This window comes from Malaclemys terrapin, chromosome 7 (assembly GCF_027887155.1).
Source record: "Malaclemys terrapin pileata isolate rMalTer1 chromosome 7, rMalTer1.hap1, whole genome shotgun sequence".
In the NCBI taxonomy this organism is placed as follows: Eukaryota; Metazoa; Chordata; order Testudines; family Emydidae; genus Malaclemys; species Malaclemys terrapin.
The window spans coordinates 5,489,838-5,510,276 of NC_071511.1; the positions used below are offsets into that span (position 1 = coordinate 5,489,838).

Here is a 20,439-nt window from a genome sequence, read left to right on the forward strand (position 1 = left end):
CTTCACTGCTTTCTATTGCTGCTGTTCACAGAGTTCTGAACAGTGATAGTGACCAGAATCTTGTTAATTTCACACACGCTTCCTTCCCCCACTTAAACTTGCAGACTCAGGAAGACATTGAAATTAGTTAACTACATGTGGATGGTTTTCTGTGCGATCATAAAGGCCAGAAACTTAATTTTTTTTTAAATGAAAGCTTATAATCTACAGAAACTAATATATTAGCATCCCTTTCTCTCCATCATTGTCGGTGAGTACATTTTTCAAAACCTGTTCCTACTGTAATTACTAGTACGTTATATACACTACACTATTGTCATAGCATCTACCCCAGATTTCTCTATGATATGCAGGATAAAGATTGCATTGCTATCCTAAATTTCTAAAATAAGCATTTCTATTGGTACTTGAAACATATCTTAGAAAACCTCCATTTTTATGTTGAACTCTCTAGTTGCCCTTCTCCCTAAATACTGTCCCTACTTTGGAAAAAACGTTGCCAATCTTCATGCTCGAACAAGTCTATTATTATTTTATCCTCGCAGTGCCTAGGACCCGCAGTCATATACCTAGCCCCATTGTACAAATAGAAAACAAAAAACCAGGCCCTGCCCCAAAGAGTGTGAGTGTCAGACGAGAGACAATGGATGGATATAGACCAGTGGGGGAGTAAAGCAGGACAACATTAGTCATCATGGTAGGCTGTGGCCTCCAAGCTGCAGCAGCGTAACTGTTGTCAGGTGTTTTTGAAGGCATCAAGGCAAAGAAGAGTTCTACTTCTGGTTATTAGGCCCTTGGCTCTATACAGGAAGCTAGATCCTCACCTGTTGGAGCTGGCTGGGGATTTGTTCAACTGTATGTACAGCACTAGCGTAGCTCATTTTAATGGACAGTGGTAAAAATGTTGGTGGTTGGCCTACTCTAGGGCTCACCATTTGTTCAGAAGCTCTGTTGGTGCTAGAGCAATGCTGTGGAAATTCCCTAACATTCCAAGAGTGGATGCTGTCTAGAGTTTGAAGTTATTGCGGATGCTGGGAATATCCCAATGCCGTTGAGTTAGTGCAGAACCTGCATATTAGTATAAATATCTAGTCTGCAAAATCAAGATATCCCCATGAAGGGACAAACGTTTTCAGGGTTTGCACAAAAGAAAACACTCTGATTCAGGTCATTGTTTTAAAAACATTTATCACAACTTGGTTCTGTTCCGTATGGTGTGTAACCCTGATATTTGATTAACAGTCTCAACCCCCTCGGTCAGGTCTTTAATTATCACCAGTTAAAAGGGTTTTTTTTTTTTTTTTTGTATTATCTTACTTATGCTAAGAGTGGCTTTCCTTCTATGATATCAATACAACAAACAGTATAGTCTGGCCATCTTTCAATCCAACCCTAATCCAGGGCTAATTGAACAGCCAGACTAAACTCACTAGAAAAAAAAAAGTATTCAGATCACGTGGATTAATTGATATAATTGATATTTTACACAGTTTAACACTAATGATGACTTGCAAGGTAATATTTAACCTCAGTTTTTATCCTAATCCTTTATTCTTCTCCGAATACACTTAAATGAAGTAACACCCTTCTCTTATTTTAAATAAATTGAATTGAATTAAAAACAGATCACATTGGTGACCTATGAAATTATCGAAAACTTTTCTTAACAGTGACAAGCATTTGGACTTTGAATTTGCTAAATATACAGTAGTTTGGGGGATATTAACTAATTTATCTCAGTAATTCACACAACGATTCTGTCATGGTTTATGTATGGAGCCTAGCTGCATCATAAAACTTCACTGAACTAATGGCCTTCAAATAGTAACTTATCAAAGCTACCCAGGGATTCTTGCCATTGCTATAAAAAGACATTTGGCAATAAACAGTTTGTCATATCAGAAGCACATCCATTTACTAGGATATAAGATGCTAATACACTTCGCTTGAAACTCTTGTATAATGTCTAGTTTTGTAAATATGTTAAGTGGTTAATATTGGACATCACAGAAGATTTCTTGTATCATTTTAAATCAGGTATTTTAAAGAAAAAGTGGTGATAGTTACTGCAATTATTTTATATTTCTGTAGAAAATGTTATCTGAGGATCTTAAAGCTCTTTACAAACAGTATTTAAAACTTGACAATATCCTTGTAAGGTGCTGTCAGTATTATGCCCATTTTGCAGAGAGATAAACGGCTACAGAGCATAAGGGACTTGTTGAGAGTCACTCAGTGAGTCAGTTACAGACCCCATTTCATGACTCTAGTTTCCTGATCTAACCTGTTCATTTATAACTAACCTGTTATAAATACTTTAGTTCAGCATCGACGAACATGTTTAAAATTCTTGCTCCCAGATCATGGGGATAGAGTTTGCTGGCCTCAATCTGGCGCTCCGCCTACCTTTCTTGCCTAGTGGGGAGAGGTTGACTCACTTTTCCATGGTTACTTCTCCCCTGACACTCTTGCTGAGAGTTGGGGGTGGCAGTGCTGTTGCTGGCTACATTGGCACAGGGTTGGTGACTTTCTGTGGATGGCTTCAACCTGTGACTGGGGTGTCCGGATTGGTCACAGAGTGATATATTTGGGGCTGGGAAGGAATTTTTTTCCTGGATTGAATTAGCAGAACCTCATTGAAGTATTGCACATTCCCCTGGGCCTGATGGGCCATCATGCAGGATGTATGGAATGGTGGACATGATCATTACGTATACCTAACAGGTGACAGAGTTCACTGCAACTTGATGGGCAAGCTTCCTGACAGTTTAATTAGGTTTTGTCATAGCCCTGTGGCCATTTCTGAAATTGGAATAGCCAAATGGGTGGCTTTAAGCAATGTTAACAGTATCAGCTGAGAAGAAACATTATTACTAACAAGTATGTGCCCTTCCATGCCCCACACACGCACCCTAGCTCTGTGGTCTGATATGCTGCACTTGGCCGATTGGTGGAGACACAGACATGCCTGTAAACAGGAGAGCTGCCTATAAGTGTTATCTAGGAACCACCAGGAGTTTGTGTTACCCAGATATCAGGTCAGCGAATGGCTTATTACCATGGTTGTATGCAGGTGGAACTGGATATTCCATGAAGTTGTGAGGTGTGCAGGCAGTGGTACTCAGCGATTAACTGTAATAACATACACACATTTAAAATCTACAGGCTATACATTTGAAATGAAATATTTAAACATTTATTTATGTTAATGCCAGGGCTATCCTTTTATTAAATGTAACTCCATAAACTCAGTCATTCCTTCTCTGACATATGCATCATGGTAACCTGCCTGCTCTCTGTTCAGCAATTCAGGTATCTTTTTCCTGGTTAAAAACAAAGCACACACCTGAATAACTATTTTTCCTATGAATGCAATGAGTCACTGATGTCTGATGCTGTAAAATAGAATTCTGCCGTAACTGGTCTGGGCAGATTATGAAAGGGAAGTAGAATTGCTCCCAGGAAAATTACAGAATAAATCTAGAAGTGTTCCAGAGCTAAGAGTTATCAGGCAGTGGCAAAAGATTAGTGTGGAAGTTCTTTCACCCTGTTAGGAGGCATTAGAACAAAACATTTGATAATTCTTGATGAAATGTGAGAGTTAAGCTTGGTTGGGCTAGGGGATAGTTCTGTGCTTCCCTATGTGGGACACATGGATCTGATTCCCAGTCTTGTGCTCCTTGGATTGAGAGGAACATGGGAGTATTTTTTTAAAGGGCAGCTTATTCAGCTAAGCATTGTTGGTGGAGGAATGAGCCTCACAAAGTTTAAAAGCCATTCCAGGGACTAATTAGGGAGCAGCATTGAAGGGAGCTCAGAACTCCACGGTTGTGATGTGCTGAATCCTATAGCGCTTGTGTGGGGTAGGGCGCCCTCAGACCAGTAAAGGAACAATTTTAATGGAGCAAATGATGAAGTAAGGTACTTTGGAAATGTTCCTGTGTTTACTCTGAAATTTACAAACTCTGGTTTTCCTTTCAGAAAGAAGACACAGCTCCTCCAGCAAGCCGCCTTTGACCCCTCCCTCCTCTTCAGTATTTTCCCTCTTTTCATCTTTGTCTTCAAAGAGCAAAGGTAGCAGTGGAAGTGGGAGCAATCGCTCATCCAGTGGAGGTACTAGTGCATCATCATCCAATTCCAAGTTGTTGAAATCACCCAAAGACAAGCTGCAGATTGGTGGAAACAATAGGTTACTGCATCCGGTACAACATAGCAAAGTTCCCCACGATAAAATGTGAGTATGTTCTTTTGAGAATCAATTTCAATGTTATCACTTGCACAGAAGCTGGTGCAAAAATTTGTAACAGTTTTAAGTATTTTGTGTGTTTGGTTATGAAAGATGAAATGCAACGATCTGTTGGAAAGGCTCTAGAGGAGATCGGTCTAGAGCAGTGGTCACCAACCGGTCGATCGCGATGGACTGGTCGATCTTAGAGGATCTCCCAGTTAATTGTGCTCTCTGGTGGTGAAGCGGGCTAGCTGCTAAGGCAGGCTTCCTGCCTGCTCCAGCCCCATGCCGCTCCCGGAAGCGGCTGGGGGGGAGCGGGGATCAGGGGTCTCCGCTGCTTCTGCCTGCAAGCACCGCCCCTGCAGCTCCCATTTCCCTGAGCCCCCTCCTGCACCCCAAGCCCAGCCTTCCCAGAGCCAGCACCCCATATCCCCTTCTGCACCCAAACCCCCTCCGGCAGCAAGCCCCGCCTTGAGCCCCCTCCCAGAGCTAACACCCCATACACCCTCCTGCATCCCAAACTCCTCCTGCACCCCAAGCCCTGACCCCCTTCCCTGAGCCAGCACCTTGTACCCTTTCCTGTACCCCAACACTCTACCCCAGCCTGGATCCCCCTCCTGCACCCAAACTTCTCCCAGATCTTGCACCCCTCATTCCCTCCTGCACCCCAACCCTCTGCCCCAGGCTCAGCCCAGAGCCCCCTCCCACACTGTGAACCGCTTGGCCCCAGCCCTGAGCCTGCACCCCCTCCTGAACCCCAAAACTCTGCCCCAGCCCAGTGAAAGTGCGTGAGGGTAGGGGAAAGTGAGCGACGGAGAGAGGGGGGGATGGAGTGAGCAGGGCGGATCTTTGGGTAAGGGGCAGGGCCTCGGGGACGGGGCAGGGTAGATCTTGGGTTGCCCATAAATTCAAAAAGTGATCTTGGGCATAAAAAGGTTGGAGACCACTGGTCTAGAGGGTAGGCAAACCAACAGCATTGTTCCAGGAGAAATCCCACATAGGTGCAGCTTGAATCTTTCTCAGTGAAGACCTTTCCATTATAGGTCCAGATCCTATCATCTGATATGCATGGTCCGATCCAGACTTGTGTGGTATCTCACACACAGGCATGAGGGTTGACCTGCACATATCTGATTGCTGTACTAGCACTGTAATTTGCTGTCATCAGAACATGGCGTCTCTCACTGGGTCTTCTGCCAAAATCGGGCCATCCCAGCTGTTTGTGCAATACACTATAACTGTGTAATGTACATTTGTCTGTGTTGCTAAATCACACAGCTTCAGTTCCTCGCTGGTGCTGTAGAAACATTTCTGAAGAGATAGTGTAAAGAGAGCAGGAAAGGATTGACTTTCATCTTATTGTGGACATCAGAAAGTAGCAAAAAAAATGTATATAAAATGAACTTCTAAAATTTAAAAATGGGGAAAGAGGTAGAATTATTATTACCTATGTTTTTGTTGTGAAAAGAACAATTCAGAATATTTTCGAGTAATAGAGCACTTATTCGGTAGGTTGGACAATCATGACCATGGGGTACTACAGTTATTTGCAAATGGCCTTTTCCTTTATTTCCCACTAACTACAGCATGACTCCATCTGTCAAAGTGGAAAAGATTCATCCAAAGATAGATGGTGCACTATTGAAAACTGCTGTTGGTCCAACTTGTTCTACTACTGTGAGTTCCTCAATAAAGACTGGCCTTAATTGTCCCTCAATACCAAAGCCACCTTTGCCTTCCCCTGGACAGATACTGATTGGTAAAGGTCTTCTCTCTGTGCCTCCATTTTTGGAAAAGAAACCAGAAGATAGTACAAATAATAGGAAATTCTTACATAAAAGATTGTCAGGTAATTTAAAAAATATTGTTTGCTATATTAATAATAGTAGTAGTAGTGTATGAAGATATAAATATAACCAAAAACATTCTTTTAAACAGGTAGTCGATAGATTTTAATTACAGTGCAGAAAGTTGACCAGTTACATGTTGGGGTTGGTCTTAAATGTTCCCCTTTAAAGTGACTCATTCTTAAAGGGACACCATCAACTTGATATCTAGTTAATTATTAAAAAGAGTTGACAGTGTGCTTCAGGTATTATACCTACCTGTGCATGCCCTAATGTTGGGGGGTGTACAGTTACATTTTCCTATTACCATAAATGTCTTTCTGTTGCTGTGTGAAAGACCCACCCGTACAAAGGAAACTGAATGGCTTACACAAAGTAAACTGAAACATAGGGAAATGGTTTTCTCTAATCTTTCAGTTGCAGTAATTTTGGGTGTTACTTATCTTAGATTAAAAAATTCAGACATCAATATTCAAATTGATATGGTGCCCTTTTAAGTCTGGTGTTATTTTTACATGAATACATGTTCCTTTGCTGTGAAGAATTTGATTCTGCTGTGAGACTTTACCCAGTCATAAATGTCTGTCTTCATAGATCCTGCTGCAGGATTGGGGCTTAAGTTTCAACCAGTCAGAAACTAGTAAAAAAGAAAATGTTTTTAAAATTCAGCAATTTCTAATATTTATTATTAAATGCATGTGTCTTGAGAACAGGTTCAGTTATATATATTATGATTAAAATTCTGACCAATATTTTCAAAACATGTTTTTTTAATCTCTCTTGTTTTACAATAATGGTATATTTGTGTGTATTTGTTAGAGAGAGAGTTTGATCCTGATATATACTGTGGCGTCATTGATGTGGAAACCAAGAAACCCTGTACTAGGTCTTTGACATGCAAGGTAGGACATGTTCCTCAGAATAAATTTATGAAGTAAAGTTTAAATTTTCTGCACATCATGACAGAAAACTGAACATCATTCAGCTTACTACTGAACTTCAGTGATGTCCATTGAAAATGATATCCTCTGATAAAACTGTGATGGAGACTGGTAAAAATCTTAGTTCTGGTGGGGAAAAAATATTTTTCCAAAGTTTTAATTAAATTTATGTTAATGTATAAAAATTGCTGTTAAAAAAGTCTAAGGATTTGTACAATTAATAATGTCACTGTTAACGTCTAGAAGTAGGGTCTGATGATTTTTCCACTGTAAACCAGAGTTGGGCTTAAAAAAAATCTTGAAAATGTAACGTTTCATTTGGGATCAGACGAAGGTTTCAGGCCTCAATTTTACCCATCTTAAAATTGTTAGATGTTCTTATTGGGGAATGTCTCTTTGGCTATAAAGGTTAATTTTAATCACAAAGAAATTAAAAATATAGTCACTGCTTTATGTGGGACCTAGACAAAGCAAAATTTTTCCCACAGGAGAACCAAGTCTGAAGCAGATTTTAGAAGGTGGTTGTATCAACACAAATGGTGCTGCCTCCCGGGACTGTAGTTTGATATTGCTTCAACTCTTTTTCTGAGAAGTCCTTATCTAAAGAGTCTCTGTCTAGTAGGGCAAACTTTGTACACAAAACAGCTTTTAAAAAGTTAGTCTGGTGAACCCAGGCTGTAAACATCAATTTGAACAAAAGCGATCACCTGTCCCTGAGAAGTTACAGAAAGTAACTGCCAGAAGAGGGACCACCTAACAAATAAACCACCTCCAGAACCAGTGTAGACATAACTGATATTAATGACAAGGAAGAAAACTTGAAGGTAATGCTTCCTTGAAAACACAGGGGACAAAGCTATTGTTCTCCCAAAGGAAAAGTGTCACGCTTCTAAAAGAGGATTGTACAGTCGGGAAATAAACTAAAAGCTTTAAAGATAATAAGAGCATCCCATAGAAATTCCTTCCACTCTACTTACCTCTCAAAAATATTGTTTTCAAATATTTTCAGAGCTTAGTACTAAGGTGGCAAATAGGCTTGTTTACTTCCACAGTAAATACAAATTATTGAGCCCTTCAAACTGTGTGAAAGTAAGGCCTTGGGAATGAATTTAGCACATGTAAACAAGGGAAACAATCTTTTATCCTACTGCATGTAGATTTTGCGCTACATGTATTTAACTCCACTTGGTGTTCAGGATCTTTCAGGAGTGGGACAACCTGATATAGTATCACCTTAACCTCTGAATGTTGTTGCTTTGTTGGAATTGTGATTGTTGATTCTGCTGTTTCTTTGTGGTTTTAATATCCATTACCATACAGTAGGTGTCCGGGAATACATTAGTTTGCAAAAGCAAAGACATTTACAAGGTTATTAAATTTAGTACTCTTTAGTAAAAAGTATGTTTTACATCTTATGTTCAATATTCCCACAAATAAACATAAAAAATTGGTATTTTTCTCTTAAGAGAAGACCATGTGCTGTGCTTCATGATTTAAAATAAATGGTCAGGTAGCATTCTTGTATTAGTAATGAAAGTGAGACATTGAAAAAGGCTTGAATTTCAAACTCAAGGCTTATTAGACCTTTGACAGAGAGCATTGACTTTAATTACTATTGGCTTATCAAATAGGAATATAAACACCCATTAGACCATCTTTACGTTTCTTGTAAAAGCCATCCCTTGCTTTATTTCCTGTGTTCTAGAATTGTTATATATCTGAGTGTTTGTTTTCCGCAAATCAAATTGCCTTGGATTAATGTTTGATGCTTTGATTTGCAGACACATTCCTTAACCCAGCGGAGGGCTGTTCAGGGTCGAAGAAAACGATTTGATTTGTTATTAGCCGAGCACAAAAGCAAAACCAGGGAAAAGGAATTGCTTCGACATTCGGATCATCATCAGCAGATGCCCCCTCTCAGGGAACCACATCCCTCACCTTCTAAAACTTCCCAGGAGCTGCACCAAAATTCTCATGGACTTATTCCTACAGAATCAAAGCCTTTAGTACCTAATAAACCCAAACCTCACCCCCCCAGTCTTCCAAGGTAAGTGAAATCTGTTTATCCACCAAGTGTGAAATTAGTCTGCCATCAACACATCAAGTTGCTCCCCAATGAGTGCTACCACGTGGGAAATGCAGATTCATTCGCAACCTAGGGCTCTTTCTCTGTGCCTGATGATTTCTCACTCAAAAATTCCGCACTGGATCTTCCACTATGTCTACACTGCCCCGTAGTGTAGACATAGCCTTCCTTAGTCTTAGGTGAGCTGTATCTCTTGCCCTTCTAACAAGAGGCCCTGATGGGTGGCCCAGGGAGGTAAATGCTGGCTTGAGTAAATGCAAACCAGAAGCTCCATTCTGTAGCAGCTATTCAGTGTTGGTGCTCCAGCAAAGTGGCAATGGATAAATAGAAATGTGATTTCGGAGTACAGAGGAGAAGGAAGTGAATGCAAAATGAAGAAGTTGTTGCAACAGTAAATTAATTTAAGGCATCCAGTTTAGCTTTACCTCCGGATCCAGAATAGCAGCAAGTCAGGATGGTGTGAAGGCGATACCTTTATTTAATGAGCAGGTTACCAGCTTTTTAAAATACCCAGCAGTTTTTGGAGGAGAGAAAAAGGGACAACTGCAAATCTAGCGGTTGGGAGTAGCTGGTGGAAGTGGTTGGGGACTGGGAGTTGGGACTAGACTACTGTTTTTATTTCTGGCTCTGTTACTGACTTGCTGAGTGGCCTTGACAAGCCACTTTAATCTTTGTGTCTCAGTTTGCCTATCTGCAAAATGGATATAATGATTCCTCCTTTTCCTGGAGAGTTGTGAGACGTAACTGTTAAAAGAATTCTGAAATACTGGTATTCTGACAGAAAGGGAAACGTGGAAAACCTGGTTTAAAGAAAAGCACCTTTCTATACAAGCAGAAAATTCCAGGCATAAGTAATTCCTACTAATGTAGCCTTTGTTCAGTAATACCTTTTACATGTATTTACTTGTCAAGGCCTCCAGGCTGTCCAACCCAGCACAGCGGAAATGCCCCCAGTGACTCTCTTGCGGTCCATGAATCTCCACACCCTCCGTTGCCTGCAGCTGAGCCAGCATCCCGTTTATCCAGCGATGAGGGAGAGTGTGATGAAAAAGAAGAACATGGTGAAAAACTGGATTGTCGTTATTCAGGTCATCATCCTCAGCCAGCCGCTGTATGTTCTGAATTTGTGAACAAATCGATTACGGTTTTTCAGTGTATTTTTGGGGGGGTTCACTAAAATGTTCTCATGCCACAGGAAAATGTGTTTGTTACAGAATAGGCAGGAAGGGTTTAATCATAATGATCAGAGTCAGTGTGCTATGAGAACACATTCTGAGATATCTCCACTGTAACATAAGAGAACTCAAAATGCCACAAATATTGCAGGTGGAAGAGGAAACTTTCTAAAGTGTTTTGAGAAAAGGGTAGATGTGGAACCGGTACATGCAAAATAGTGGTATGGTTTAATAACACTTTCAGTATTCGATCTGTTTTTAAATCACAGTGCTAGCCTTATTTTTGCATAGAAATAATGGCTTGCAGTAACACGGCTTAATGTGGAAATCTTGGCAGCAGTTGGTACATGTGGCATACTTTCGTTTCCAAAAGCAAAAAAAAAAAAAAAAATAATAAGTACTAAAATAGTTATGCATGTGATGTAATTTAACTCCTAGATCTTTTAGTGGAATCATTTAAAAACAGATTTTAAATGACTGCAAGCAATTTCTTATAGAGAGCTAACATATTTATTTAGATATATAAGGTACATCTTATCCTGTATATAATGTATATCTTATCCTAATTGCCTTTGACAAAATTTAAAAAAACAGTTCACCTAAAAACCAGCAGCTGTCTCCCAACAAGACTCAGCCTCAGAGCAAAAGAAGCTTCCCCATAAATCTCAGGGCCTTCTCACATAGACCGTACAGCATGGCCTGAATGTCAGAGCAAGTATGGGAGAAGGTTGCAAACCTAACGGCCCCTCAAAAAAAAAAAAAATCTACCACTGTCCCCCTCTCTTTAATCAAGGTGACTCCAGTTAAAGGTGGCAGCATCTCAGAGGTCCTCCTTCCGGGTTGGGCCTGAGCTATTTGGGAATATATATTGAACATACTTTTTGGGCCATAAGGATCAAAGTCCTAATGTACATGTTTGCCATCTTAGGTCCTTGGACTTTTCCTGTCTATTACTGGTTTGTAATTAAGTGTGTTAATTTATTATTTAGAGAGTTGTTATTACAATTAGAAAACACCAAAATAAAATCTGTATTTTCAGTTTTGCACATTTGGCAGCCGGCAAATTGGAAGAGGTTATTACGTGTTTGATAAGCGGTGGAACCATATCCGATGTGCACTTAACTTCATGGTGGACAAGCATCTTAATTCACAGATGTGGAAGTGAGTAGAAAAGAAAGGGGGTTTTGGTATTATTATTCTTGCTATCATACAAATAGATTAAAGCTTGAGAGAAAAATGGCTTTCCTGTTGTAATAATAATTCATTAAAGACCTCTTTTTAAATTAGCACCTCCCAGGAACATGGTAAATGTGAGCAACAGCTCCATTTTAACTGTCATCTGGAGAATAGTAGGGGATTGAGTTACATTCACCAGGAGACTATATTCTTTACTTATTCATAAAACTGTACCCACTGATCTCCTCTTTGTATTCTTGTGCTGCGCTGAGAGTAGCTGGAACCTTTTTAAAGCAATATGATGGCTGACAACTTGTGCTTTCCTGCTGGACACAGAGATGAAATCTTTTGAGCAGTTTCTAAAATTCTAGTTCCTCAAACCCTAATTATGATTCATCCTCAAACATTAATTTTGAGTCCATGTTCTATATCCAAATTGTATCTTTTCATCCCATCTCTGTTTTCTGTAGCTTTGGTTTTCTTAATATTTTTAGTAGTTTAATTTGTTTATAGCTTCAATATTAAATTTTCTTAGCAATGTGGTTTGTGATGAATTGTAATTATTAGTCCTAGAGTCATAGAAACGTGGGGCTGGATGGTCATCAAGTCCATCCTCCTGTGCTGACTGGGACCAAGTCAACCTAGGCCATCCCTGACAGGTGTTTGTCCAACCTCCAAAAAATCCTCCAGTGATAGGGATTCCAAAACCTCCCTTGGAAGCCTATTCCAGTGCTTAACTATCCTCATAATTAGAAAGTTTTTCCTAATTTCTAATCTAAATCTCCCTCGCTGCAGTTTATGCTCATTACTTCTTGTCCTATCTTCAGATCTGGGTGGGTATAGTGTATCATAAACTGAACACGAGTCAATTGCCCTACTCAGCACTGGTGAGGCCTCAGCCTGAGTATTGTGTCCACACTTTACCCAATTTTCCAAATCTTTCTTAGAGTCCAGATGAGAGCAACAAAAATGATAGGTCAGATTTTCTAAACCTTTTATGAGGAAAACTTAAAACTAGTGGCCATGTTGAGTCTTGAGACAAGAAGACCGGGGGGGAGAACACGACAACCTGATAAGTCTTCAAATATGCCATGGGCTGTTATAAAGAGGATAGTTACTTCGTGATCCTTTTCAGCAGTGCTACAACCTAGCCAGTTATTCCCCATTTATTTCCTGTAACAGTTAATGTGCATGTGGCGTTGCTCTTTGGGACTGATGGATTTCCTGTCTGAGGAGTTTTGGGGCTAACAGTTCTCTCTGATTCTGGAAAAAAATGGTTGAGACACAGTAGGGATAACTTTAGTCATATTGTTTTTCAAAGATGAGCTTTTCTGTAGTATATGTGTTTGGAACAAAGACATTTTTCACCAATAGGTAAATCATGTTCAAAAGGTTTGCTTTGGGCAGGTTATATGGAAATAATTCCGGGCGTGAGGCTGGCAGTGTAGTGTACAGAATTTAGGAAAAAGCATTCAACATCGTATTCATCTTGAATAATCCTCAAGGCTAGGGATAGATTATCAAGGCCCTAGATTAAGAAGGGTCTTAGTGGACCCACACAGTTTGGTTCCAGGTATCCCTATAGCGCAGTGGTCATCAACTGGTAGTTCACGAGAACGGGGAACTGCAGCCAATGGGAGCTGTGGGGGCGGTGCCTACAGGGAGGGGCAGCGCGTAGATTCACGTGCCCCCCCTCAGGGGCCACGTGAAAGTGCCAGCAGCTTCCGGGAGCATCGTTGGGCCGGGGCAGGCAGGGAGCCTGCCTTAGCCCCTGCCCAAGCCTGGTGAAAGTGAGTTAGGGTGGGGGAGAGCAAGCGATGGAGGGAGGGGGGAATGGAGTGAGCGGGGCAGGGTAGATCCTGGGTTGCACTTAAATTCAGAAAGTGATCTTGTGCTTTAAAAGGTTGGAGACCGCTGCTGTAGAGGGTGTTTGGTATCCATTGTGGGGGGACTTGGGAGCAGGAGATAGTGGCAAGGCAGGGAGCAGGAGTGTCATGAGCACTTGAATTGTTTAGTTGGGGTGTTCTTTTTGGTTGGACTGGATCCAAGTCCCATTTAGTCATAATTTCCCACTGCTCAAGCTATCCCAGAGCCCGTAACGGTGCCAGCTCCAGCCCAGTCTCTAAAGCTTGTTGCAATGAGAGCAGTTCTTTTGCTGTCTTTTTCTCTATTTGCTTTCCTCTCCTTCTGGGGTCAAAAAGGCTCCTGTGGCACCTCTCCATAAACCCCAGGGTCCTGCTCGTCACCTCTCAACACAACACTTCCGCAAAAGCTCTTGGTGTTGGCATCGCAGTTGGTGCTGAGAACTGTCCTGGCGCCTCCTTGGTAATGCCGAGGTTACTGCTTCAAGGCACGACGCCCCTAGTGACTTGATGCCTGTCCATGGCTCAAGATCTATGAGGCAGAGGGAACTCCGCGCTGAAGTCAATTGTAAAACTCACATGGATTTCAGTGGGAGCAGAGTTAGGCCTATGGTGAGCACTTCTGAAAATCTCACCCAGAAGAGCAGACAGTGATATTTCGGGAACTCCAGTTACAGATAAGTAACCAAGTATACATCCACCAAAGGGATTGGATCACTAAGCAGTGCTTCGCTTGTTTGCAGCGTAGTTGGGTTAAGTTATCAAAATGTTTTAGGGTTTGAGAAGGTCAGTATTTTTGCACTGAACAAACACCAATAGGATTATTCTACTGCAGGACAATTTCCAGAGCCTGGTGTCTGTGCACAAAGAGCACTAACCGTTTCTTCTTTTTCTTTTCTAGGAAAATTCCCCCAGCATCTAGCAACACGGCGTCTGTTCGTGCTCCACATTGGACAAACTCAATGCCTGCGTCACAGTATGGTGTCAGTGCTGCAGGTTTCCTTTTACCCACCACGGTTATGTCATCACCAACGTTGGTTTCTCCTTCCTGTGTGTCTCTTAATAGTAAATCAGTCCCATCACATGGAACTACACTAAATGCCAATCCTTCTAATCTGGGTGCAGTGGACCCTGTCTGCAGTATGCAATCAAGACAAGTGTCTTCGTCCCCTTCAACACCTACAGTGCTTTCCTCAGTACCTTCACCTATGCCCAGCAAACCTCAGAAATTGAAATCCAGCAAGTCTTTTAAACCTAAGGAATCTTCTGCTAGCAGCACCAACTGTAACAGTACCAGTAGCAACAGTAGCAGCGGCGGCTCAGGAAAGAAGCGTAAAAACAGTTCCGCACTGCTAGCACCTTCGTCTCATTCCACAGAGTCCTTTAGGAAAAACTGTGTGGCTAACTCTGGGACCTCTTATCATTCATCCATGACATCTTCGTCGCACAGTGTTGGCCTCAATTGTATGACTAGCAAAGCTAACTCTGGTAGCCTCAAACATGACCAATCAGGGAGGGGCCCTCCTACTGGAAGCCCTGCAGAATCGATAAAAAGAATGAGTGTGATGATGAACAGTAGTGATTCCACTCTTTCCTTAGGGCCATTTGTTCATCAGGCCAGTGAACTGACTGTAAATTCACACAGCAGTTTTTCACATGCACACACTTCCCTGGACAAATTCATAGGAAAGAAAAGAAAGTGCTCACCTGGTTCAAGCACCATAAACAGCAGCAAATCAAACAAGGTTGCCAAATTGCCATCGGTGAACAATGTTCATGCAAAACACACCAGTGCAATCACAGGGACACAGGGACTGATGAACAATTCTCTTCTTCATCAGGTATGACATTTTGTATTGAAGATATTTCACTTGACAGATTAGCTTTGGAATCTGCAGACTTGCACTGGTGACTGCACATGGTTATATTGGTCATAGTCAGAGAGCTTAAGGCCAGAAGGGACCCCTACAACATCTAGGTCGTGTCCTGTTGTTTTTGGTTGACTAGCTGATTCTAGACACTCTGTTAGTGAAAGGTGGATATCTGTTTTCCTATTTGACTGCTACTCTTTTTAAATATTTGTCACTGTGAATCTTTTGCTGTCGGATTATTACAACAAATCCGCTTTTTTTAAAGTGTGGTTTTACTCTGAAAAGTTGCGTTTAAAAGTGGCATAATGGGTTCCATAATCATTACCTAATTACTCCCAGGTGAAATTCACTCGCTTCACAAGTAAAAATATTTTTCCTGAGTGTCAGCCTTGCAAACTGAGCCAAGTATCTGAAAGTCAGGCTGGGATCTTTCTGACTTCCATATCCACAACAATAAGCATTCTACAGTCAGAACATAGTTAACCATTTTGATTATAATTCAGTTGCAATAAAATACAGCTTCCTTCCCCAGAGCTCTGATGCCAGGCTCTGCAGTATGAGCAGGAGAAAAGAGTAGTTAACAATTACTTTTGTTAGTTTAAAACCAGCAGAAATTACAAGGAAAACACAAAGGGATCAGAGCTTGCGAGTGAGTAACTTGTTATAGACTAGTTACTTCTCAAAATAGAATCACATTGAAATGAATGTGTTGTTTAAAAACTATTTTGCCATGCATAGTGGGGTCATGAGGAGAGGAATGGGAAATAACAGAGAAAAATCAGATAAGGCTGTTTTTGCAAAACTATGAGAAATAGGTTGGAAGATCACTTGAAGGAAAAGAGACTATTTAAAGGGAAAAAATAGACTCCGAGAAGCTAGATATGGAGATGATTTATCAGATCATCCAGATCCCTGACATTGTATGATTGTTCCCCATGCTATGTTTTCTACTGTGTTGAAATATTGACGATTTCTTTCTATTTCCGCCAGTCCTACAAGCCCACCCCCCCGTTTGCTTTTTTCCTCATTACTGCGGAAGTTCATATAACTGAAGTGTTAGGAGCTCACAAAGTCCATCTTAGACAGGTCTCTGAATTTTCCCTTTCCTCCAAAGAACAGGTCTGTCATTGCTGTTGTACGCTAACTAGTGTACATGCTGTATAGGAAGAAGAAATGACTATCTATGGATAATACAGCTCAGCCATCATTGCTCTAGGAACTTTCACTTTTGGTACTTCCTGACGGTTTTCATTTAACTCAGCAACCTGATGGGGGAAAAGCTACTTTTGAAATAATTAAATTGAATGTATACGTTTAAGAAATGAGGAAAGTCACACCTTCGGGCTTCTGATTATTGTTGTCACGACTACGACACCAGTCAGCCACTTAGGAGTGTAATTGGAGAGCACAATTACTTGGGAAGGCAGAAACTTTAGAATTCCAGATGCAAACAAGCCGACTGGCTGTTAATAGTGCTACCTGGTGCCTTGTAACTCCCTCTGACGTGTTCTCTTGCTGTCCAGAAAGGTCCTGCCTGATGTGGCCTTTACTGTATCTATTACAACATGCTTGCTTACACAGCTTTCTTTTTTGTTTGAAAGCCAAAGGCACGTCCTTGATAGCTGAATATGCCGTGGTGAGAAAAGAACTGGACAACGTTCACTATAAGCAAAACCTCCATCTGGAATTCTGGACTCCAAGATGCCTTTGAGTTATCCCAGCTTCCCATGGTCCTCAGGTGTGGAAATCTACTGGACTGTCACTCAAACAAGGAATTTCCCTGAAGCCATGTCTGTAGCAGTGAATATTGTAAATGGACACTGGATGGAAGTTCAGCCACATAATTGCTCTTACCAGTGTTAACAGTGGTCTGGACTGCTTGCTACAAATCTGTGAGATGTTACCTACGGGAGTACATCATCTTGCCACTATTTGACATAGATTGGCTGGCAAAAGAATGTTTGGGGACAACCATTACTGTGGACTCTTTTTATGCTGATGGTGTCTTTTGTAGGTTATTAGCCACCCGATAGGCGCTGTCAATTGAAAGAAACCCTCCAGCGGGGGTACAATGTGTTAGGCACAATGAAAAGAAGCCCTCAAGAAGGGAATATGGCTTTAGTGTTTTTATAGCAGTGTTCCTTTAATGGAACACAAAAATAGCACAATTCAGAAACTAAATAGTCTGTGTTTTGCCCAGCCTTTTGCAAGTCATTTGGGATAAGAAGCTGTCAGGAGTTTCAAAAACTTTTAAAAACTTGTTTGAGGCCATTGTTCAAAAAACAAAGATAAAAATAATGTTGTACTTGCCTGATGGAAAAGCGATTATTATTTTGAATAAGATTCTATTGCAAAAGAAAGTAAAAATTGTTAATTCCTTTTGATGAAGGAAATCCGAATGCAAAAGTATCAAATCAACGAAGGCAAATAACCTATAAAACTATTCCCAAAGAACATATTTTTTGACCTATACTGTATACCAGAAGCCTTTGTTACTTTAAAGAAGAACTCTACTAGTTGAATTAGGTTGGTTGTACCTTCCGGCCTGTAAAAACAGCCCTTTTAAAACTAAATATTTAAAATATTTAAAGATTTTTCTGAAAGCTTTTCAGTTAGTTTATGCCTTGTTCTTGTAATCAAATCATTAACACTTGTCATGCTTTCAGCTACCCACAATCAGATATTTCAGAATGCTGCACTAGATGCTAGTTAGCAACTGAGTTCAGCTTTAAGTCCACCTGAATGGGTTACTATCATCTTTTTCTCAGACACAGATGTTTTATGAATAAAGGGGACTATACTATGTTACAGTCCAGACGGTCAGTTTTCACGAGAGATTTTTATCTTGTTTTAAAACATCTCAAAAATGAAATCCTTTAAAGGGCTTTAGCATTATTATAATGTAATTGATTTGGATATTTTCAGTAAGCTTTTTAACAGTGAATTTTGAGACTTTACTTGAACCTTTGTTAAGGGGTGAAGTAAAGGAAAACAACTTCTAAATCAAGAATATACTCTTTTTGCCTTAAAGGGGCACCAGATATTGCTGAGATCAGACAATCTGAGCCTATCAAATTATTCACGCAGTCCAGCCTTCTTCTTCCCAGTTTGGTGGCACATCGTACATCAGGGATTCTCAAGCCACTAAGAGCAGCAGGTGCTTGGTTGGTTACCTGTTCACGTTTCCAAGTTAACATGAACTTGCTGCAGAATTATTATGTACCGCAAAACAACAGCGAGCCTCTATGCAGACACTTTAGCTTTGAGTTTATATAAAAGGTCACCATGAAAAAACACTTCAGACGTTTATTATGCAAACATAAACTAACTGTATTTCAGGAACAAAAAGTTGAAGATGTAATATGATGCCCAACTGAAAGGATTGTTTCCTGCACAGTGGGTGTGAAATTCTGGCCCCATTGAAGTCAGTGGTGCCAAGGTTTCACCCCTACATGTTTCAGTCACAAGTGCAATTTGGTTGGATAGACTTACATTTCAGGTGAACAGAAATGTATATTCATCAACCTTTGTGGCTTTAAGTGATGGAACATCTTTAGTTGTGTAAAGATTATGTTGATCTGAAAGCTTAATGGCAAGTCAAAGCTCATTCAAAACCATGCAGACATTTGAAAGTTAGTATTTAATCACTGTGCTTCATGTAGGGCCGGGTTTTAACTACACCTGCATTAGGGCTCCAGGGCCGGCTCCAGGCACCATCCCACCAAGCTTGTGCTTGGGGCAGCACCTGGAGGGGGGCGGCGCGGCGCTCCGGCTGCCAGGGAGAGCGGAGCCCTGGCCAGCTCGCCGCCCTCCCCCCCCGGCGCTCTGGCTGCAGGAGAGAGCGGAGCCCAGGCCGGGCTCGGCGCCCTCCCCTGCCGCGCTAGGGGGGGAGGGGCGGCCGGAGGCTTTTTTGCCTTGGGTGGCAAAAAAGCCAGAGCCGGCCCTGTAGGGCTCGTAGTTTTAATCTATTGGGACTAGGAAGTGAGGCCATTTTAAATTTCATCTGCCCTTGAGTACAGACCTGCTTAAATATTACAGCTTAGATCTTGGTTCTAAACAGAACCCAGTTCCTGAAGCTTTTATTGTCTCTCATAATTCTTACTGTAAATATTTAAGGAAGCTTAAAATTAATTTACCGTGCAAAATTGAATTTGCAGTGGCTGGGTTGTTTCTAGACAGATTTTCGTAGTAATTTAAGAGATACAATTTTTATAGGCTTTCCAACGTCTCGTTCTGACTCCTGCAGTTTTCTTAACCTAAAATATTGCTGCAATGATGAACAAAGAATTATACAAAAACCATACTTTTGTATCTTTATTTTGGAATTTCTTGTTCTATTATAAATATTGAAGTATCCCTATTTCAGAAGACATATTTTGTTAATTGATTGTACATATTTAAATATGTATTTTTGCACAGGTCTTTTTTTTCTTATATCCAGTTTTGGTACAATTGAGATCATCTAGTATTTATTTATTAATTAATTAAAAATAGCAAATACCTTTTTTATAATTTGAAGTGGTTCACTGCCAAGCTAACAGTAACATGCCTACTTTGCAAATTAAGGGATGCCTTTGTTTTGTGAAAGTTGTGTCCCTTTTAGTGTCTTGGGAGTGGATACCTACAAACTAACGCCAAGATCCTGCAGTTGGACCCATGCAGAGGTCTGCCACAAGGATCTGATTGCAGGATCAGGGTCTAAATGGTCTAGGTGGCATTGCTTATCAGTTGTCTGATTCCCAGAAGACTACATTTAGTTAAGTGACACTCTGCTTCTCTTTTTTTAGTATGTGTGTGTGTATGTGTGTGTGTGTGCGCGTGCGCATTTGTATGGGTCTCGTGGTTTAAAACTAATGGAAAAACTGAAAGTGCCTGATATAACTAGTTTTAAGCTTGGACTGTTCAGACAGCTTCTCCTTAAAAGACTTGAATGTTCAGTTGAAATTTTGGAGCTTGCTTTTTCCACCTATATATTTCTAACATTTTAATTCGAAGGGGTTCAAAACACAAAAATGACTGATGCTGGTGATTTTTGTAAAGCATTTTAAATAGAATAACGTGTTTTGAAACAAGCCCATCAATAGTGCATCTCAAAATAATGCCAAGGGTTAAATATTTTTTTCAAACAGAAATTTACAGAACTGTCTCCTTTTTTTTGGTTATTCATTCTTAAACGATATAGTTTAGAAAAAGAGAATGTTTAAAATATTTTGTATTCCAGAAAAAAAAACAAAAAACAAACAAAAAAACCCA

At 40.6% G+C, this 20,439-nt stretch overlaps 1 protein-coding gene across 4 annotated transcripts in view; it reads left to right on the forward strand.

The window, feature by feature from the left end:
• Nucleotides 1–20,439, forward strand: part of ATXN7 (ataxin 7) — a 133,347-nt gene extending 112,908 nt beyond the window's left edge. For all 4 annotated transcript variants that reach the window (XM_054034446.1, XM_054034449.1, XM_054034448.1 and 1 more), the window contains 8 exons: nucleotides 3,982–4,234; nucleotides 5,815–6,077; nucleotides 6,895–6,977; nucleotides 8,798–9,063; nucleotides 10,015–10,213; nucleotides 11,317–11,438; nucleotides 14,217–15,156; nucleotides 16,788–20,439. In XM_054034446.1, the coding sequence (XP_053890421.1) occupies nucleotides 3,982–4,234; nucleotides 5,815–6,077; nucleotides 6,895–6,977; nucleotides 8,798–9,063; nucleotides 10,015–10,213; nucleotides 11,317–11,438; nucleotides 14,217–15,156; nucleotides 16,788–16,805 (2,144 nt within the window). In that variant the 3' untranslated portion in view covers nucleotides 16,806–20,439. The remainder of the gene's footprint in view (nucleotides 1–3,981; nucleotides 4,235–5,814; nucleotides 6,078–6,894; nucleotides 6,978–8,797; nucleotides 9,064–10,014; nucleotides 10,214–11,316; nucleotides 11,439–14,216; nucleotides 15,157–16,787) is intronic.